Source organism: Scyliorhinus canicula, chromosome 7, assembly GCF_902713615.1.
Source record: "Scyliorhinus canicula chromosome 7, sScyCan1.1, whole genome shotgun sequence".
In the NCBI taxonomy this organism is placed as follows: domain Eukaryota; kingdom Metazoa; phylum Chordata; class Chondrichthyes; order Carcharhiniformes; family Scyliorhinidae; genus Scyliorhinus; species Scyliorhinus canicula.
This window is the reverse complement of record NC_052152.1, coordinates 57,443,567-57,465,040: the sequence shown is the minus strand read 5'-3', so window position 1 is coordinate 57,465,040 and position 21,474 is coordinate 57,443,567. Positions and strand designations below refer to the sequence as shown.

General features: G+C 47.9%; 1 protein-coding gene across 1 annotated transcript in view; it reads right to left on the bottom strand.

Annotated features, from left to right (window-relative positions):
* Nucleotides 1-21,474, bottom strand: part of efhc2 (EF-hand domain (C-terminal) containing 2) — a 218,498-nt gene that overhangs the window by 14,937 nt on the left and 182,087 nt on the right. Inside the window, exons 11-13 of the mRNA XM_038802085.1 lie at nt 17,752-17,885; nt 11,311-11,508; nt 5,989-6,081 (exon numbers count right to left, since the gene is read on the bottom strand). Of these exons, the coding sequence (XP_038658013.1) occupies nt 5,989-6,081; nt 11,311-11,508; nt 17,752-17,885 (425 nt within the window). The remainder of the gene's footprint in view (nt 1-5,988; nt 6,082-11,310; nt 11,509-17,751; nt 17,886-21,474) is intronic.

Below are 21,474 nucleotides of genomic sequence, written 5' to 3'. Positions count from 1 at the left end.
AGAATATTGGCAGAAGAGGTCATCCCGAGATGGGGAGTACTGCTACAAATTGATTCTGACCAGGGAACGCACTTTACTGGGAAAGTAATAAAAACAGTGTGCCAATTCATGGGTATAAAACAAAAATTCCACATCCCCTACCATCCACAAAGCTCTGGAATGGTAGAATGAATGAACCGAACCCTTAAAAATGCTTTGGCAAAAGCCATTCATATGTCAGGACTAACATGGACTGATGTGTTACCCATAATCCTGATGAAATTAAGGGCTACAACAAACTGTACAACTGGTTTGACCCCGTATGAATTAATGACTGTGAGAGCGATGCAACTACCAGAGAACATTATCACTGGAGGGGCCGATGTAGGTCCGCTGAAAGATAGAATCAGACGTCATGTACTGGAACTGAGCGCCCAACTTAAAGAGATGTGTAAATCAGTAAAGGTCAGTTAGGAACAACGAGACACACAGAGAGAACTTGAGACACTTCCTGACGTCCCTGTTGCAGGGAGTCGAGTAATGGCGAAAACGTTACCTGCAAAACCCGGTTTCGCCCCTAAATGGAACGGGTCATACCAAGTTATAATTAGTGGCGATACTTGTGCATGTATAGACATTAGAGGGAAAGGGGTCTGGAAACATTGAACTCAACGTATCCAGGTGACAATTGAAACCAATATTTGAATATATGCGATTTGCTTGGCTTACAGACCCTCTCCTCTCTGACCTCCAAGCAAGCTGAACGGGATCGCGGGCAGTAGCGCGCGGCCAGGGTGCTATGTCTTTTCGTCCAACGTCATTTCGTCCAACAACACTTCGTCCACGTCTTTTGGTCCAACGTCTTTTTGTCCGCCCGTCTTTTGGTCCAACGTCACTTCGTCCAATTATCCAATTACAAATAGTTTAATTTAGTTTTTCAATGTTACTGCTCAAGGATCCTCTCCACCTATTTCGCCTCTTGAAGTTGAGTTCTGCATTTGTGCTGCTTGATCTCCAGACATTATTAAGATAAGCTGCAGGATATTCACCCATGTATGCTCCAGCGTGATGAGAGCCATTGCATCTGATGGAATATTTGATCATTTCAGACCTGTAATGTCAGAACCCACTGTCAACCAGAGGTTTTAGTCACTCGACGAAAATCGAGTTTAAACCTGCTTCTTTCAGAACTGCACTCATTGTCTAAATCCAATTAGACTCCCACTTATATCTGTGTCTGTCGGAATTGTAGAATATCAAATCATCTTGTCCTCTCCCCATTATTCTCTCTCGGGTACAGTTCTGGAAATCTAACTTTTAGGGAATTTCGGGAATTTACAATTTACATCAATTTTAAGTAATTTCGGGAATTTTAAGTAATTAGTAAACTTTTAGATTTTATAACTGCATTTTTAGATTTTTTAACTTTTTAACTGCATTTTTCAACTTGCATTTTACTTGCATTTTATCAATTACTTGCATTTTAGCAATTAAATTCACTTGCTGTATTGTACTTGCATTTTATCAATTAAATGGTTTTATACGGAGTTAATTTGTAATTGGATAATTGGACGAAGTGACGTTGGACCAAAAGACGGGCGGACAAAAAGACGTTGGACCAAAAGACGTGGACGAAGTGTCGTTGGACGAAGTGACGTCGGACGAAAAGACGCGACACGGCGGCCAGTATAGGCTTTGGGACATTGTTAATTTAAAGTAATACGGATGGATCTGATAAAATTGATACTGTGTTGGAACTGCTGGGAACAGACAACTGTCTCCAGAAAAGCAAACGAGAATTGCATGTGAATACGTACCTTTATATGTCCTATGTGTTTGCAAGGGATGCCGATGTGTCCCAATGTTGGGTTTGTGCTCATATACCGATACATGCAGAAGGAGGAATCCCCCTACGTCCCATCCCTTTTAATACTACTAACACACAGAGAGTGTGGAGTTTATGGAGGTTATGGAGTTTAACCCTGATAAGTGCGAGGTGATTCATTTTAGTAGGAAAAATTTGAATGCGGATTACAGGGTCAACAGCAGGGTTCTGAGGAATGTGGAGGAACAGCGAGATCTTGGGGTTCACATCCACAGACCTCTGAAGGTTGCCACTCAAGTGGATAGAGCCGTGAAGAAGGCCTATAGTGTGTTAGCGTTTATTAACAGGGGCTTGAGTTTAAGAGCCGTGGGGTTATGCTGCAACTGTACAGGACCCTGGTGAGACCACATTTGGAATATTGTGTGCAGTTCTGGTCACCTCACTACAGGAAAGATGTGGAAGCATTGGAAAGGGTGCAAAGGAGATTTACCAGGATGCTGCCTGGTTTGGAGGATAGGTCTTATGAGGAAAGGTTGAGTGAGCTAGGGCTTTTCTCTTTGGAGTGGAGGAGGATGAGAGGCGACTTGAAAAATATTAAGGTAGGTAAGTCCCCAGGGCCTGATGGGATCTACCCCTGAATACTGAAGGAGGCTAGAGAGGAAATTGCTGAGGCCTTGACAGAAATCTTTGGATCCTCACTGTCTTCAGGTGATGTCTCGGAGGACTGAAGAATAGCCAATGTTGTTCCTTTGTATAAGAAGGGTAGCAAGGATAATCATGGGAACTACAGGTCGGTGAGCTTAACGTCAGTGGTAGAGAAATTACTGGAGAGAATTCTTCGAGACAGGATCTACTCCCATTTGGAAGCAAATGGACATATTAGTGAGAGGCAGTATGGTTTTGTGAAGGGGAGGTTGTGTCTCATTAACTTGATAGAGTCACAAAGGTAGGGCAGTGGATGTTGTCTATATGGACTTCAGTAAGGCCTTTGACAAGGTCCCTCATGGTAGACTGGTACAAAAGGTGAAGTCACACGGGATCAGGGGTGAGCTGGCAAGGTGGATACAGAACTGGCCAGGTCATAGAAGGCAGAGAGTAGCAATGGAAGGGTGCTTTTCTAATTGGAGGGCTGTGACTAGTGGTGTTCCGCAAGGATCACTGCTGGGACCTTTGCTGTTCGTAGTATATATAAATGATTGAGGAAAATGTAACTGGTCGGATTAGTAAGTTTGCAGATGACACAAAGGTTGGTGGAATTGCGGATAGCGATGAGGACTGTCAGAGGATACAGCAGGATTTAGATCGTTTGGAGACTTGGGCGGAGAGATGGCAGATGGAGTTTAATCTGGACAAATGTGAGGTAATGCATTTTGGAAGGTCTAATGCAGGTAGGGAATATACAGTGAGTGGTAGAACCCTCGAGAGTCTTGAAAGTCAGAGAGATCCAGGTGTACAGGTCCACAGGTCACTGAAAGGGGCAACACAGGTGGCGAAGGTAGTCAAGAAGGCATACAGCATGCTTGCCTTCAATGGCCGGGGCATTGAGTATAAGAATTGGCAAGGCATGTTGCAGCTGTATAGAACCTTAGTTAGGCCACACTTGGAGCATAGTGTTCAATTCTGGTCGCCACACTACCAGAAGGATGTGGAGGCTTTAGAGAGCGTGCAGAAGAGATTTACCAGGATGTTGCCTGGTAGGGAGGGCATTAGCTATGAGGAGCAGTTGAATAAACTTGGTTTCTTCTCACTGGAACGACGGAGGTTGAGGGGACGACCTGATAGAGGTCTACAAAATTATGAGGGGCATAGACAGAGTGGATACTCAGAGGCTTTTCCCCAGAGTAGAGGGGTCAATTATTAGGGGGTATAGGTTTAAGGTGCGAGGAGCAAGGTTTAGAGGAGATGTACAAGGCAAGTTTTTTACACAGAGGGTAGTGAGTGCCTGGAACTCGCTTCCGGAAGAGGTGGTGGAAGCAGGGACGATAGTGATATTTAAGGGACATCTGGACAAATACATGAATAGGATGGGAATAGAGGGATACGGACCCTTAAAGTGTAGTAGATTTTAGTTAGACGGGGACTCTGGAGCGAAGCCCTGAACAGGGTGAGCTCCACCTCCTCCTGCGCAAGGCTAAGCCTAATGCAGCTCAAAGTGGTGCATAGAGCGCACCTGACCAGAACCTGAATGAGCAGGTTTTTCCCGGAGGTGGAGGACAAATGTGAACCATACCAGAGGGGCCCGGCCAACCACACCCACATGTTTTGGGCTTGCCCCAAGCTTGCTGGGTTCTGCACAGCCTTCTCTGAGGCAATGTCCAAGGTTGTGGGGGTGAGGGTGAAGCCATGCCCAATAGTGGCAATCTTCGGGGTATCAGAGCAGCCAGATCTACACATGGGGAAGGGGGCCATCGCCCTTGCTTTCGCTTCCCTAATCGCACGCCGGAGAATCCTGCTTGGCTGGCGATCGGCAGCACCACCCAAAGCTGCAGACTGGCCCGCTGACCTCTCGGAATTTCTCCCCCTGGAGAAGATTAAGTAGGCCATCCGAGGGTCAGAGGAAGGCTTCCTGGATACTTGGGGGCAGTTTGTCGGCCTGTTCAAAAACCTGTCCGAGGCCAGCAACGAGGAGTAAGCCAGGGAAAAGAAAAGAAGTTGAACCAAAGGACTGTGCAACCCTGGGGGGAGAGAAAAATGGGGAAACCACAAGAGAAGAGGAAGGGTGCTGAAACCAATGGGGGGAGAGAGGAGGAAGGGGGGATATCATAGACCGGAGGGCAGCAAAATGTACGTACAGTTAGTCAAACAAAGACAAACCTCTCTGTAAAATAAAACAAATTAGCACGGGCAAGAAAAATGTAAGGCATATAAAGTAACAACTGTTTATAAATATGAGAAAAGCCAATAAAAAGATTTTCAAAAAAGAAAATCCCATTCAAACCCATTCAAATTAGTCCAAGGCCTTGTTCTTTGACGAAAGCCTCCGCGCCTCCTCTGATGTCTCAAAAAAGTGATCCTTTGAATTGTGCGTGCCTCTCAATCTCGCCGGGTACACCACATGAAAATGCATACTGCTCTTGTACAATGCCAACTTCACCTTATTAAAGACCGCACACCTCCTTGCAAGCTCTGCCTGACGTCCTGATAAATATGAATTGCTGCTGCCTTCCCACCTCACATCCCAATTTTCTTTGGCCGATTTCAAGGCCAGCTCCTTCATCTGGTAACTGTGGAAACACACTATCACAGCTCGTGACGGCTTATACGCCAGTTGCCTCAACCGGAGGGTTCGGTGGGACAGGAGGGGACATGTGTCTCCCCCCAACATATCAATTTTGCAAACATCTGGGAAAAATACTTGGTCGGCCTCGGGTCCTCCACCCCCTCTGCCAACCCCACAATCCTGAGGTTCTGCCTCCTTGACCTGTTCTCCAGATCCTCGACCTTTGCCCTCAGACCTTTAATCCTCTCCTCCAGCACCAGCAGCTGAGCTTGCAGCGAGGCTATTTGGTCGCTGTGTCATGACAAGGTTTCCTCCACCCCCTTCAGCTCCATTCCATGCTATCGCCCCGCCTCAAAGTCCTTCCCAATCTCTCTCTTATCAGGCCCCAGCTACCTTAGGTGCGATCTTTTCCTGCATGCTGCCACTAGAAGTCCACTACATACAATTTAATTCCCAAAGGAACCCAGATGTTGAAAATGTCTGTTGTCAAAAGCTCCCTTTAACAAGTCAAGAGTCTGTCAAAACTTTCCAGAGTTATACCTGACAGCAACTAAATATCATTTTGATTATCACCAAAAAAACACATAATCCCAATTTGTTCTTTGTGGGCAGGTCGAAGTACTGTCAGTAGCAATACAGGTGGCAATCCTGAAATTAGCAGCACCCCAATTTGCATATGAATTTTAGGTTTCTGCCTGTTTTGGGTTATGTGTGCAGAATGGCACAATTTCTTTTTCTCAAATTCTGTAGATGCTAATGCTCCATTCCACTCCAAATACGAGCATGAAAATTGACTAATGTGCAAATGGAATCTTCTTATAACCCTTAAAATGACCTAATGCAAACAATTCCCACTGCAATGTTTTTCTCTGGAGGGTTAATGCTGTTATCACACTGCTGCAAAAGGTACACAATTCATCAACGATTGCACATCACAGAATTTCTATTCGTTATATAAACCTACTTTGAAATCATTTCATCAAGAATTTCATTTGGTATAGGCAGCTGGAAACCTTTCAAAATATTTCTACTTTCCTGGACTGGCAAGAATCCAGTTCTGTAAAAAAATAAGGAAAAACATTAAATAAGTCATGACTTGCACACTTGAAGACTACAATGATGACACCTGGTTATTGGTACAGTTAAGGAGAAAAATGCACATCAAAAAAACTCGGTGCTAAATTTCCAAATTTTCTTCAGATGATGTACATTGGATGAGAAAAAAATGGAGGAAATTTGCAATTTAAGGTTGGGATATTTTAAACAATGCACATCTTGCAACAATCAAGGTCCCTCCCCCAGTGCATAGCTGTACTGTTCATGTGCATAGGAACCTCTCAGATTATTGCAGCTCTTGCTTTGTACCAAAAAATGGTCTAACAGGCCTCCTGTCAAAACAGACAAAGATAAGCGAGATGTTGTTGAGCAGAAGAGGGCACCAATTTTTTAAAAGATGTCCCTTCAATTTTTTTGATAACTGACATTTGAGTTGGACTTCCGGTGGTGGCATGTAGAGGGGAAGCCGCATGTTAGGTGGCTCCTGTTTTTAGGAGTTTTCAAGTCCGGGCCTGCGGGCAATTTGTGAATGAGTGAATGTAGGAAGATATAAGGGAGGCAAAGGGTGTCAAAATGGCTAAGGAAAACAGTCGTGAAGAAGGGAGTGAGTGAGCATTCACCGTCAATCCAGCGAAGACGGGATCCAGCGAAGTTGGAAAAGAGGAAGGAGTTGCAGTCGAGCTTTGACCGACTGTCCTCAAGGAAGGCGGTATGCCAACTGAAGCGGGCGAGGGGAGCGTTTACGAATATGGAGAGAAGGCAGGGCGTATGTTGGCAGGCCAGCCTCGGAGGAAGGCAGCAGCGAGGGAAATTTTTCAGGTTTGGGATAGGTGGTGGTGGCTCCGGATCAGATTAATAGGGTGTTTGAGGAGTTTTTCGAGAGATTGTATAGATCGGAGCCACCTGGGGAGGATTGGGAGATGCAGGAATTAATCGACACCCATCGACACACTCGGTTCTGATACAACAGTAAGTCTCCACATATATAAAGACCCTATGCTCTACCGCTCTCCACCCCTCCGAACTCCTCAACACGAGCGCGAACAACAGTGGGGATATAGGACATCCCTGCCTGGTCCCACGGTGCAGAGCAAAGTAGCACAAATTCATGTTCTTCGTGTGGACACTCGCCCTCGGCTCCCTATACAGCAATCTTACCCAATCTACAAACCTTGGCCCAACCACAAACCGTTCCAGAACCGCCATCAAATACCCCGACTCTGTGCATCCAATACCACAACTACCTCTATCTCCCTCCCCTCTGCCAGCGCCTTAACCTCGTTCAGTAACCTAATATTCAAAAAGCTGCCTCCCCTTAACAAACCCCGTCTGATCTTCCCCTATCACCTTCGGGTGCCACTCCTCCAACCTACCCGCCAATGCCTTCGGCAACACCTTTACGTCCACATTCAGAAGTGATGTGGGCCTCAAATTCCTGTGATCCTGTGAACACTGCTTCGAGTGTTTGGTACTTTTTCGGGGTATAGCTAAATGTAGATAAAAGTGAATTTTTCGTGGTCTCTCCGCCAGGGGTGGGGGCAGGGTTGGGGGGGGGGGGGGCTGCCATTCCATATGGAAGGGACCCACTTTAGATATCTGGGAGTTCATGTGGCATGGGATTGGGGATGGGGGGGTGGTCTGTAGGTATAACATTACTAGTTCGGTGGGGAGGGTGAAGGCGGACTTGGTAAGGTGGGATGGTCTTCCTCTGTCACTGGCAGGTTAGGTACAGGCAATTAAAATGAATGTGTTGCCGCAATATTTGTTTATTTTTCACTGCCTGCCAATCTTCCTGCCAAAGGCATTTTTCAAGGCGGCTGAAAGATGATTACCTCGTATATATGGGGTGGGGGAAGGTGGCTAGGATTAGGAAGGTGCTGTTGCAGAGATGGCAGCAGTCAGGGGGGTTGGGCTCTCCAAATTTATTACATTATTACTGGGCGGCAAATGCTGAGAAGGTGAGGAGCTGGGTTGGGGGGCGGGGGACTCCTCGAGGGTTAAAACGGAGGAGAGTCTGAACAGGGGGTCGGGGCTGAGGGCGTTGGCAACAGCACCGCTCCCGATGGCCCCGGGGAAATACTCAGGGACTCCGGTAGCAGTAGCGATGTTGAAAATCTGGAGGCAGTCGCGCCAGCACTTTAGGCTGGGGGTGGGGTCAAGGGAAATGTTGATTCAGGGGAATCACAGATTTGAGCCAGGGAAGTGAGACGCAAATTTTTGGAGATGGGAGGAGAAGGGAGTCAGGGCACTAAAGGAGGGGGGGGGGTGGAGTTTGCGGGACTGAAGCAGCTGGGGGCGAAATTTGGGTTGGGGCAGGGGGAAATGTTTAGGTATATGCAGGTCAAGATTTCGCTAAGAAGCAGATACAGAGCTTTCAGGTGGCGCCGGCATCCACACTGTTGGAGGAGGTGCTGACGACAGGGGGAATGAAGAAGGGGTGGTGTTGGCGATTTATGGGCAAATCTGAGACAAGAGAAGACACCGTTAGAGGGGATTAAGACAAAGTGGGAGGAAGAGTTGGGAGAGAGCATGGAGGAGGGGTTGTGGTGTGAGGAGCTCCGGAGGGTGAATGCTTTAACTTTGTGTGCGAGGTTGAGGCTGATACAGCTGAAGGTGGTGTATAGGGCGCCCCTCACAAAGGCGAGGATGAGCCGGCTCTTTGAGTGGGTAGAGGATGTTTGTGAATGTTGCAGGGCAGGCCCCGCAAATCACGTTCATATGTTCTGGTCCTGTCCAAAGCTGGAGGGAGGTTTTCAGGGTGATTTTGAAGGTGGAAGATATGAAGCTTGAACCGGGCGTCTGGAAGCCATATTCGGGGTATCGGATGGCCGGGGTTGGAAGCGTGTGCCGAGGCAGATGTTTTAGCTTTCGCCTCGCTGATCGCCCGAAGGCAGGTCCTGTTGGGGTGGAGGCCAGTTTCTCCATCCTGTGCCCTGGCGTGGTGGGGATATCTGTTGGGGTTTTTAACACTCGAAGGTGAAGTTTGAATTGAGGGGCAGGATGGAAAGGTTCTACAATTCATAGACTTTGTTTTTTATTCACTTTCAGAAGTTGGATGACATTGAACACTATCTGCTATAGGATTCCTCATCCTATGTGATAGTATATGGAAATAGTTACTGAGAGTAGCTGCAGAATACTGCTTCTCACTTGAAGTGACTTAATATTATGTTATGGTTATCTGTTTTTAAATTGCGATATATCAAAATAACTAAGCCAAATTGTGTAGCTTTGCAATAATTCTAAGATGGTGACCACTGAGCTGCTGAACTAAGGTTTAACATTACTTGTGAGAATTAATCACCGAATATAGAATGTGTATAGGGATACCGGAAATAGACCTGCAAAAAAAAAAATAGGCGTGGAATTCATTCACCCTGATTTTTGGGTACAGAGGCAATGCCCATGCTCATTCAGATTGAGGTGGATAAGATTCAAAAATTGCCTATACTCCCCCTTATTTGCATGATTGTTGGGAAAGTTTCCGGGCTTTCAGAGTACACAGCAGGAGACACCATGTGTGGTATGGATATGAGCACTGCCATTGGTGCAGAGCACTGGCTTCCCATTGGCTCTGGCTGGTCATGTGCCTCTCGTCCGATTGGTTGGGACTGGTCATGTGACTGCTCTCCAATTGGTCGAGAGGCAAGTAGGCCCCGCCTCCGAGGCGGGGTATAAGTACCCAGAGTTCACGGCGGTCGTCCATTCTCTGTAGTCGACCACCGGGCTAACAACTAGCTGATTAAAGCCACAGTTTGGATCCTAAATGTGTCTTGAATCGAATTGATGGTACATCACACCAGAGAGTGTTGCTACATACTACATGGTGCAGGCAGCTTGCTTTTCCTTAAAGGCAGACTGCCTCTTAAAAGGAAGCTGCAAAAAAAGATTGCTTAAATTAAAGTCTGACAAACTGAACACCAAGGCACACAGAGAGAACCAGACACATGGATACAGCACTGGAGATATTAATGCTTGCAAGAGGAGAGATGCCATGGTAAGGCATCGGGCCAAGAGACCCTGAAGGACTGCCCTCAGAACGGAAGAATAACTCCTGGGACCTAAGGCAGCAGTGCCACAAGAGGTCTAAGAAATCATGCATGTGGTCAAGGTGAAGAAAATAGATGTCTATGGATTTGTCCTAATTAGTCTTGGCTGTGATGCCATTCATGATCAAATAGTTCACCATACTCACAGGCTGAAGTTTAAAAATTGGACACTTGCATAAGGTAGCAAAGGCAATTGGTGCTCATGAACTTACCATGTGTGAAGAAAAAGGGACAAAAATTGGCAATAACAAATTTCAGCAAAGTATGTATGTATTTGGCCTCCATGTAATAAAATGCTTAAGTTATTCTCTCTTTTTTGGTTTCTGTTTTTTTACATTCTTGTTATAACATTTTAAGTAAATTGTTCAGGAAGAGCAAAATGCTTAGATAATGTACAGATGAATTTCATATAAAATCTCAGAAAGTTAAAATTATAATATCAATGACCAAGAAACATGTATACATTAATGCTTTAAAGAGCTTTTAATCTGAGACAATAGCAAAAGCTAAAATTCTCTTATGCTGTTGCTAAAAGATCAGCTTGGAAAATATATAATTATTTCTATGACTCTAATTAATTGCTTTCATAAACAGGTGAGATATTTACAGCCCAGTACTTCAAAATGACTGCAGACAGAATATAACTGGTTTAGCACACTGGGCTAAATCGCTGGCTTTGAAAGCAGACCAAGGCAGGCCAGCAGCACGGTTCAATTCCCGTACCAGCCTCCCCGAGCAGGCGCCGGAATGTGGCGACTAGGGGCTTTTCACAGTAACTTCATTTGAAGCCTACTTGTGACAATAAGCAATTTTCATTTCATTTCATAACTTGAAAATTAAAAAAATATATATTTAGAGTACCCAATCTTCTTTTCCAATTAAGGGGCAATTTAGCGTGGCCAATCCACCTAACCTGCACATCTTTGGGTTGTGGGGGTGAGAAACACGCAGACACGGGAAGAATGTGCAAACTCTACACAGACAGTGATCCGAGGCTGGGATCGAACCCGGGTCCTTGGCGATGTGAGGCAGCAGTGCTAACCATTGCACCACCGTGCCACCCTATAATTTGAAGAATATGGATAATATGGTTAAATATTACATTCCAAATCACTAGAAGAATGCTCGGAATTCACTGATAACTGACATAGTTGCCCGGTATTTATTGCTACAGTTGTTACCTTTGTCGATCCTCATAGATAAAGGCATCAGATATTTTGACAAAATCTTCAAAGGCGCTCTTCCTCAATGCCTCTTGGACAACGTGCAGTATGAGACAAATGTCTGTCTTTTGTTCTTCACGGATGCTATAATAGCGACCTATTGTCATGACCTCATGTTCAGTGAGCAGACCTTCTCCAATCTGAATCACAATATTCCTGTTTAAAAACAAAGAATAACTAAATTCTTGCAGGCAGTAATAATCATCTATAACATATTGAAAATGGAAGTAAATTCAAGCGTTCAAATATATTGCATCTGTAGATGATACTATATTTGTAATGTTACCTGACTAACTGATAGCAATTAGACAATAAATAACATCAGCAATCAGAAGTACAAAAGCATTCTACTTCAGGTAAAATCACAAGATATAACCCCCAGTACAAGTCCAACTAAATATAATTAGTGCAATAAATAATCATTGTGTAAAAGAAGTCAAATTTCAGAAATTCAAGCACTATCATTAAAGGCCAAGTAACAGTTAATATGAATGAATAGGTAATTAATCTAAGAAATTAATATGAAACTGGGTTTTCAAGCGATGGAAATTCTCCTCACCATGCAGCATGATCCCAGTTGTTTGCTCAGAATTTCTGTGGCTCTTCTGCTGAAGTTAGGTTGGACAAGTGAGAGAATCCCCATGGAAATTAACCTTACCAGACCATCATCTATTCGAAAATGTGTGCAGTAATACATAGAAATAAAAGTTGCATCCATCTTGTCTTTTACACATGCCCTCAGATGCACTCTTCCAGACATTCCAAAGGTAAACTGATACATTTTGGTGCGACAAAGCCAGGTACGGATTAAGTTTTAAAATTTTACAAAGAGATTATCCAGAGTGGCAAATGTAAAATAATAAAAATAGGCACTAACAATGTTAGTGGGCTTGCTTAACCTTTTTTGATCAGGGCACTGAGAATTGGAGTCTGGAACTGATTGAGACGAAAAGAGCCTGAGGGGTCTTGATAAGGTTCATGTGGAGAGGATGTTTTCTCTTGTGGGAAAATCTAAAACTAGTGGTCACTATTTGGATTCTACGATTCTGCAGCTATGTCCGCAGGATCCGTCTGGTCTTACGACCAGAAAGTCGGCGTTGCTCCCGCATCAATCCTCCGGCCAGTGGGGGGCTAGCAGCCACGCAATGTAAAGCCCCCAGCTTTACCTGCGGATATGACCGCAGGATGGCCATGTCCATGGCCCCGCATGTGGACAGCGGCGGCTGGTGGCGGTCGCGCCGTACAGCATGGCGTCGATTGCGCGCGGGCCCGGCCTCCCAAAAACTGTCCCCCTGTACCCTCCCTCGCCACCCCCAACCAACGCCCCCCCGCCAACGGAATGGCTCTCCCCCCCGACTCTGGCGGCGCTGTACACAGTCCACCACGCGAGGTCCTTGAATGTTGTGAGGACACGTGTTTCATGCCATCGGGGACTCGGCCCATTTGGGGTCGGATCATCGGGAGAGGGCCTCAGGTGACATCTGCGTTTTTGAGGGGGGATCATCAGTAAAAACGGCGCCTCACCCCCCAATTCCAGTGTAAAAGTGAATTCTCCGGTCGATCGGTGAATGCGATTTCAGTGTCAGCGATCGGTGAATCCAGCCCAAGGAGACACCCATTTACAACAGAGATGAGGTGAATTTTTTTTCTCTCAGAGGGCTGTGAGTCTCTGGAGCTCTCTTCCTGAAAAGGTTATGGAAGTAGAGTCCTTGTGTTATGGTGGCCATAAAAACCAAAAATGGCTCCATTGAGCAAACAGGAGCTAGCCCAATGGTAAACGAGCAAAGGGAGTTTAAAATCTGCTGTTTCACCCCGTGCCAGTATTCTGTAGTTCCCTGGGCTTGGATTTGTGTGCTGGAAGCCGTGCCTATGGCCTTTCCCGTTCTGTAAATAAAAGGGTATGATGTTTGAAGACTGGTCTTGGTGAGATTATTATATTGGTGACGAGGAATTTTTTTTCTCAGAGCATTCTTCACTCCCGGGCAATGAGCCCGGGGCACTGGGGTTGTTGCCCCAGTGTTCAGTAGGGGGAGCCCAGATGGGGGGGGGGGGGGGGGGGGGGGGTGGCCACCATTAGTGGAGGGGTCACCCCATGGCTGGTGGGGTTGGGTGTCTCAGCACCTGCGGGTGAGACAGGCCAGGCAGCCAGACGTCGGAAAAAGCGGTGGCAGCAGCATCGTCAGAGACTTGAGGCAGTGTCCCATGTGCAGGGGCTCATCCCACACACTGAGGATCCGGCCGCCCATCAGGCCACGGCGGGACCCAGAGGGGGAGGCCCGTGACGGCCGAAGGTGTGCGGGAATCGCAGGTCTTTCAAACACATGAGCGTGTGCCCCAGGAGGCTCCGCCTCAACAAAGGGACGGTGCGGCACCTGTGCCAGTCCTTGCGGACGTGGTACCACGTTAAAGAGGAGGATATCCACTCCCGGTGGCCGTCAAGGTCACCGCAGCCCTGAACGTCTATGCTTCAGGATCATTTCAGGTCTCGAGCGGGACCTCTGGCAATTCACAAGCTACAGCCCACAAGTGCATCCCTGAGGTCATGCTTGCTCTGTTTGCTCGGGCAGCAAACTATATAAACTTTGACATGGTCCAGGCCCAACAAGACGCCCGTGCAGCAGGGTTCGCTGCCATTGACGGGATACCCCAGGTCCAGGGGGTAATGGATGGGATGCATGACACCTTGTGCACACCAGGCCGTCAGGGAATGCCATACATCTACAGGAAGGGGTTCCACTCCCTGAATATCCAGCTTGTGCGCCACCACCACATGAAGATCATGCAAATGTGTGCACGCTTCCCAGGAAGTATGCACAACAGCTACATCCTGGCGCAGTGGAACATCGCCAGCCTCTTCGAGGACCACCCCAGGGTACTGGTTGGCTCTTGTGTATGAGGGGTACCCGGTGAGGACCTTGCTAATGATGCAGGTACGGAAGCCAGTGACCGATGCGGACACCCGATACAAGGCCCATCTGGCCACCTGGGCTGTTATTGAGCGGTGCATCGGACTCCTCAAAATGCGGTTATGATCCCTCAACGGCTCTGGTTGTGCACACCCCCAGAGAGGCGCCTGCTTCCTGGTGGTCCACTGTGCCCTCCACAACCTGATATGGCAGCGGAGTGACGTGCTGGAAGTTGAGATATGCAGCCACCTCCAATGAGGAGGACGAAAAGGCGCCGGACCAGGAGGGGCTGGAGGGCGAGTCCAGGGACGACCCACAGGACCAGCTGGAGGATGGACAGGTGGCAGTGATGAAGGTCCAGAAGGCTGGGGAGACGGTGCAGCAAGTGTCCAGCAAGCCCGAAGGGCCAGGGAGGTCCTCATCCTCGCCTGCTTCGCCTGTCCGTCATCTCATTCTGTCCCCACCATCCTCCCTCCGCCCTTCACTCCCACCCATTCTCCCCACATGCCCCAACCCCTCCCTTCATCCTGTTTACCCTCTCAGGGTCTATGTCACATCACCCCAGGGAGAAGGGAATGAGTTGACACTGTCAGCTGATCACTGTCGAAGGCACGGGGGTGATGATAACCCTCTGAGCGCCGGTGCTCCTCAACCAAAGCTATAGTCTTGACTCCTGCCTGTCTGCTGAGTGCTCGCTCACACTCATCGCCTGCACATGGTGTGCCTGTGGGGGGCATCCAGGACCACCACACCAAGGTGGCTGAGGCAGGGGATTCACGGTCGGCCTGCGTTGTGGAAGAAAGTGCCAGAGGCGTAATTTTCTTGGGTGCAACGTTTTTTAATGTTGCACAACTGCCCCTGGCCCCCGATGGTGCCGCCCCCTCCTTCATTCTACATCCTTCCAATGCATCAACCCACCCCTTCCCCCCATCCCACCTTCCCCCTTCCTCTCCCACATCCCCAACCCCATCCCCCCCCCCCCCCAGTGCCCTCTCAGTGGGGCAGCACATTAGCATAATGGTTAGCACAGTTGCTTCACAGCTCCAGGGACCCAGGTCGATTCAGAGCTTGGGTCACTGTCTATGTGGAGTCTGCACGTTCTACCCGTGTCTGCGTGGGTTTCCTCCGGGGTGAAAGGAACGGGGGTGGCGGGTAGGCCGGCGCCATCCGACCAATGCAGCCTGGTGCAGTTTGTTGATCTTCTTGCTGCACTGGTGCCTGTCGTCCTGGTGATGGTCATCCCGTCTGGGTTCAACCACATCCAACAATCTGGCCAGGTCGATATCCCTGAATCTTGGGATTGGTCCCCTCGGTGGCATGCTGTGAGCTGAGTGGGGTTTGCTCTGCAGTCTCAGTTTAAGTGCTACTCCCCCTTGTTGGCAGGGAGCTGGTGTACGCAATCTGGCAAATCAGCCGATGGGACCTTCATTTGCGGTGTGGAGCCAATTGGGGCTCGTTACGTGGACCACTTAACGTTTTATACCGGTGACAGCCTCGCAGGCTTAAGTGTCGGGAAACTCACACCAGTTGCTGCTCGCAACTATACTGAAAAGCTTTTCCATTAAATTGTGCCCAATGAGTGGCACGGTGGCGCTGTGGTTAGCACTGTTGCCTCACAGTGCTGAGGACCCAGGTTCGATCCAGGCCTCGGGTCACTGTATGTGTGGAATTTGTACATTCTCCCCGTGTATGTGGGTCTCACCCCCACAACCCATGATGTACATGATAGGTGGTTCGGCCATGCTAAATTGCCCCTTAATTGGGAAAAAAAAATAATTGAGTACTCTAAATATGTTTTAAAAGATCGTGCTTTGTGTGTTTGTGTGAGAGTATGAGAGTGTGTTTATATGAGAGAGAAAGAGGGAATAAGTGTATATGTGGGTGTGTCTGGCTCATTCCCAGTCTCAGGATTCTCATTCACTCTCATCCCCACACACCGACACATACCTACTCCCACAGTGGGTGAGACTGCGAGCGAGCCAGACAGACACACTGGCTGGGATTCTCCGCTCGGGAGTCTAAGTTCTCCCGTCAGCAGAGAATCAGGACAGGTCTCCGCTGGCACTAATAGCTTCCCTGACATGCCATTCTATGGCACTTGGAAAAATGTTTTTCCAATTGGGTTTTCTGTGCCACTGCATAGCACGCTGGGATCTGTGCTGCAACAGGTCACATGATAATGTACTGGAACACAGCTGTTTTTCTTTAACCAAAAATTAGATCCTAGCTCTTAATTGGGCATTCACTGTTTGGGAGACGAAGGCCGGAATTTACCAACCAACCTGCCACATGTCTTTTGGCAGCAGAGTATTTTATGGTCTCGCTGTTGTCAATGGGATTTCCCATTGACTGCACCCCTCGTCGCCGGGAAACCCATGTATCATTGGTGGGACTGGAATATTCCGCAAACGTGAACAGCTGATAAATCGGCCCTAAGTGTCGCTGCCGGGAAGGAATCGTGTACAATTTGAACTTCTGTTGGGGGCGCTTTTGGTAAGTGAGTCACATCTTGCAAATTTAAAAAATAAATTCAGAGCAATGCCCAGTCCAGCAGGCATAGTAACCACTGGGAACAGAGTTAGCGCTGAAGAGTCTGACAGCAGGAGCTGCTCCACTTATCACGTACTCATTGCAGCCACGAAGATGGCTCACAAAAGACTTGCCCCCTGAATTCAGATGGACCCACAGCTCTACGCTAGTGAGGAGCTGAGTGACATCCTCTTACCCAGGGTGGGTCGCAGACTCAAGCCTGCCCTCCTGAAGATCGCCTGAGAGGTGGGGGCAGAGGCAGTCAGTGCTGCCAGCCTCACAAGAAGGTGGCAGCTGGTGATCCGGAGGGGTGGGAGTCACTGGTGAGACCTCTGCCCTGTGGGGGGCAGAGAATCAGGAAGGGTGAATAAAGGGTCAACAAGGGGTGAATCTGCTCCAAGATTCTACATTCAAGGCCATGGTGCAGGTGACATCTGCAACTTCCTCTGCAGTGGGGCAGCGCTTCTGAAGGGTGCCTACACCAGCTGGGCCCCTGATTGAGCTTGGCCACGCCCTTGATGAAACAGTTGGGGTATGAAGGTGTCCAGAGGGGCACCTCAAGTGGGCTCCCAGATGACCAGATGCCATCTGAGAATTCAAAGGATACAGGCAACACTCACCAGAATAAACAGCCAAGGGCCTGTAAGTAGCACCAAAGGGGTGCGTTTAAAAGGCAGACTATAGCAATGGCACCAAGTCGCTTCCTGCTACTGCATCCAGGCCTGGTAGCCAACACTTAGCAAACTCGACACTCGACAAGAGTTTTTCAGTGTTTTTTAGCCTCCTACTCCCCTTCACGACCATGGCGCCCAGGCTATTCACCGCCCAATCACGATTTGCGTTTCCTGCGCCGTGCACTGGAGAATCCAGCCCCTATGTTCCACAAAAGCACATGGACCATCACATTATGAATACTGTGAGAAAACATTTTTGGCCAATTAGAAATACAGATCATGGAGCTCACCTGAAATCATCATAATTAATTATGCCAATCCTTCTTTGATCGTGAGCTGAAAGCATCCTTTTTATTTCAAGGGAATGTAAATCACCAGTTGTTTTGAGCTTGGTCAGAATTGTGCAAATATTAGCCTTTTGGTACTAGTGCAAGGGAAGTTAAACAAAAATGAAACTGATATTAAATCGTAGAATAAAACAAAAGGACAAAAATACTGTGAACTAAACTGTTGTCAAATTAGGAAATAAACATTAAATGCACTTGTATTTTCCTTTTCATTTTTCTGCTGGTTAATGCCTTTATTAAAGCAACAGCTAAAGGAACGATATTGGCTCCTGATTGCTTTTCTGTTAATATTGTGAGCAGTCATTTGTGTTTGGTCGGAAGCCACAATGGTTTTCCCGAAGGATTTCTTCAAACACTGGGAGAAGGCACCTCATGAGGATTCAGATGATGATCTTTCTGGCGATGGAGATTAGGGAGATTCCGTGGTAGTTTCCACAGCCCACTCTGTCTCCTTTCGTGAGGATGTTGGCGATGACAACATGGGCACCATGGTAGCATTGTGGATAGCAGTTTCAGGGTCCCAGGTTCGATTCCGGCTTGGGTCACTGTTTGTGCGGAGTCTGCACATCCTCCCCGTGTGTGCGTGGGTTTCCTCTGGGTGCTCCGGTTTCCTCCCAGTCCAATGAAGTGCAGGTTAGGTGGATTGGCCATGATAAATTGCCCTTAGTGTCCAAAATTGCCCTTAGTGTTGGGTGGGGTTACTGGGTTATGGGGATAGGGTGGAGGTGTTGACCTTGGGTAGAGTGCTCTTTCCAAGAGCCGGTGCAGACTCGATGGGCCAAATGGCCTCCTTCTGCACTGTAAATTCTATGATAATTCTATGACAAGCATTCCTGAGGTCGACAGGGATTACTTCTCTGTCGCAGATTTTGAGGGGCAAGTGATAGAGATGACGGGTAATCTCTTCCCCCCAAGTTTCAAAATCTCCATTGGAATCCTGTCCACTCCTGCAGTTTTTCCATTCTTCACTTGTTTAATGGTGGTTTTGGACTTCATCCATGCTTGGTGGGAGTCTAAGATCATCTTTGATGGGGAGTGGGGGGATTTCCTTGAACAAATCCTGAACAATGATTGTATCATGGTTTAGGAGTTCTTTGAATTGTTCTCTCCATTGAAGGCAGATGTTTTCTCTGTCTCTCAAGAGCATTCAGTCCTTACTCCGCACCAGTTTGAGGCCTCGGGTGTTGGATCCATATATTGCCTTAGTGACATGGAAGAAACCCCGGGCGTCATGTTTGTCAGCAAGGAGTTGTAGCTCCTTAGCTTTCTCAGTCCACCATTGGTTCCTGATTTCCCTAGTTATTTGTACCTCCTCCTTTGTTCTTTGATGAGTTCTCCTCTTTGTCTTGCTGGTTCTGTCATTTTGCGAGGCGTGGAGAGCTTTCCTCTTCTTGTCGGTGAGGTCTTGGATGGTGTGGCCATTCTCATCAAGCCAACCTTGGTGTTTCCTGGTCTTGCAGCCGATGGTTTCTTCACAGGTTGATATGATGGCTGACTTCAGCTTTTTTCAATTATTTTCCATTCCATTAGAATGAATGCTTTGGAGATTTTGGTGAAGAAATTGTTGGAAGTTCACTAGCATGCTTGGTTCATGAACGCTCATTGTTGATCTTTTTTCTAAGCTGTTTCTCCACCTTCTGCTGCTTCTGGTGGAATTTGATGGGCATAGAGGAGTGGATGAGCTGGTGGTCTGTCCAGCAAACATCTGCACTGGTCATCACTTTGTTGAAGAGGGCATCCTTTTGGTCTCAATTTTCAGTCGATCATGTGCCAGTGATTTGTTTGTGGATGTCTCCCGTAAGTCTTGAACTTGCCTTTTTGAAGGAACAGTGAGCTGGGCATGCGCACAGCGGCAGCCTGCAGTGACTGCGCCGTGCTTCATGGCGGACTCAGCCCACGGACCCGGACCGCAAGAATAGTACCCCCCTTCAGCTGCTCGCGATCCCCGGACTGCCCCCACACAGTGCTCCCAGCCCAGAATGAAGCCCCCCCCCCGCCTGCGGATCGGCACTCCCCCGATTGTGGCGGCACCGGACTGAGTCTGCAGCCGCCACACTAAGGTCACGATGCGTGACACCATGAAGGTCCCACACCATCAGGAACTCAGCCGGTCGGGGACGGAGCATCGCGGGGCAGGCCTTAGGCAATGGCCTGAAGCCGTGAATAAGGCCGGAGCATCCCCTGATTTTGGCGCCTTTGGGGATTCTCCGCCCCCTCGCCGAACGTGATTTCGGCGTCAGGGATCGGGGAATCTATCCCAGTGTGTTAGTGCAGATGAGTTGGTGTTCCACGCATTTACTGAGCAAGAGAACCTCACGGGAGTTGCAATTCCCAACTCCTTCCTTTCCGATAGTTCCTTTCCAGAGTTGAAAGTCCTTTCCAACCCTGGTGTTGAAGTCCCCAAGGAGGATGATCATATCTTCCTTCGGAATGTTCAAGACTATGGTGTCCAGGGTGGAGCACGAAGCTTTCTTTTGAACTCATCATTGGCATCAAGGGTTGCGAGTCGGCATTCATGACCATTGCCTGCTGGTCTTGGCAAGTTGTTGACAGAGAGTCATGAAGTGTTTATTGATGCTGACAAGGATCTCTAAGATGAGGAGCTTATTGTTGATGTCGATTCCAATTCCATGCGTCCTAGGCTGATGTTCAGGTTTTCCCTCTCCAGAAGATGATGCAACAAACACCTTCTTCCCTTAGCTGCCCTTCACATCTCATATAGGGCAGCAACATCAATGTTGAAGTGCCTGAGTTCAAGGGCAACAAGGGCAGTTCTCCATTTCAGTTGATTGTTTTTCTTGCTATCCAGGAGGGTTCATACATTACAGGTTCCGAAATTGAGTTTAACTTTGATTTTCTGGCAGCAGGTAGATGAGTCCGTGGATGCAGTTTTCCAGCCAGGTTGGAGATGTAACAGACTATTTTTAGGACACCTTTTCTAGCCCTTTCCCCATGCAGGATGAGCAGAGTGGATCCTAAAGAGGGCAGCTCAGTCATGAAGAAAGCCGGCAAAGCGCTCTCCTGTTTGTTTTCCAAGAGCAAAAGGACAGAATCAAACTCCACCATCTTGTTTCGGGTCCAAAGTTAGGGATTTCCAGATCTCACAGTCCTGTTCCCATCATCTGGGACTGGTTTAGCACAGTGGGCTAAACAGCTGACTTGTAAAGCAGAACAAGGCCAGCAGCACGCGATCAATTTCCGTACCAGCCTCCCCGAACAGGTGCCGGAATGTGGCGACTAGGGGCTTTTCACAGCAACTTCATTTGAAGCCTACTTGTGACAATAAGCAATTTTAATTTCATCTATCGCTTTTCACCGCAAGGCTTGTTTGTGTGGGGGGTATGGGTTGATTTCCACGAAGTAGACACCTTGTGTGGGACATCTTTTAATGTGGGAATACACATCAACAAACACATGGTCTTTGACAGAAAGTAGGTCCAGTTCCAGGGATAAGGGAATCTCTACGACTAGGAATCTCTACTGCTGCAGCCTTCATCTGCCATCGCAGCCATTGATACCCTACGAGTATCTTCCACCTGATCCACTGTTGAGGGCTTGTTTTGGATTGTGCTTTGTCTGGTTCCTCCGCTTTGACCTTACCGTCATTGGTGCCCTTGCCAGGAGTTAAGACTCCTGACGGCATCACTCTTGGGATCATCAGAACAC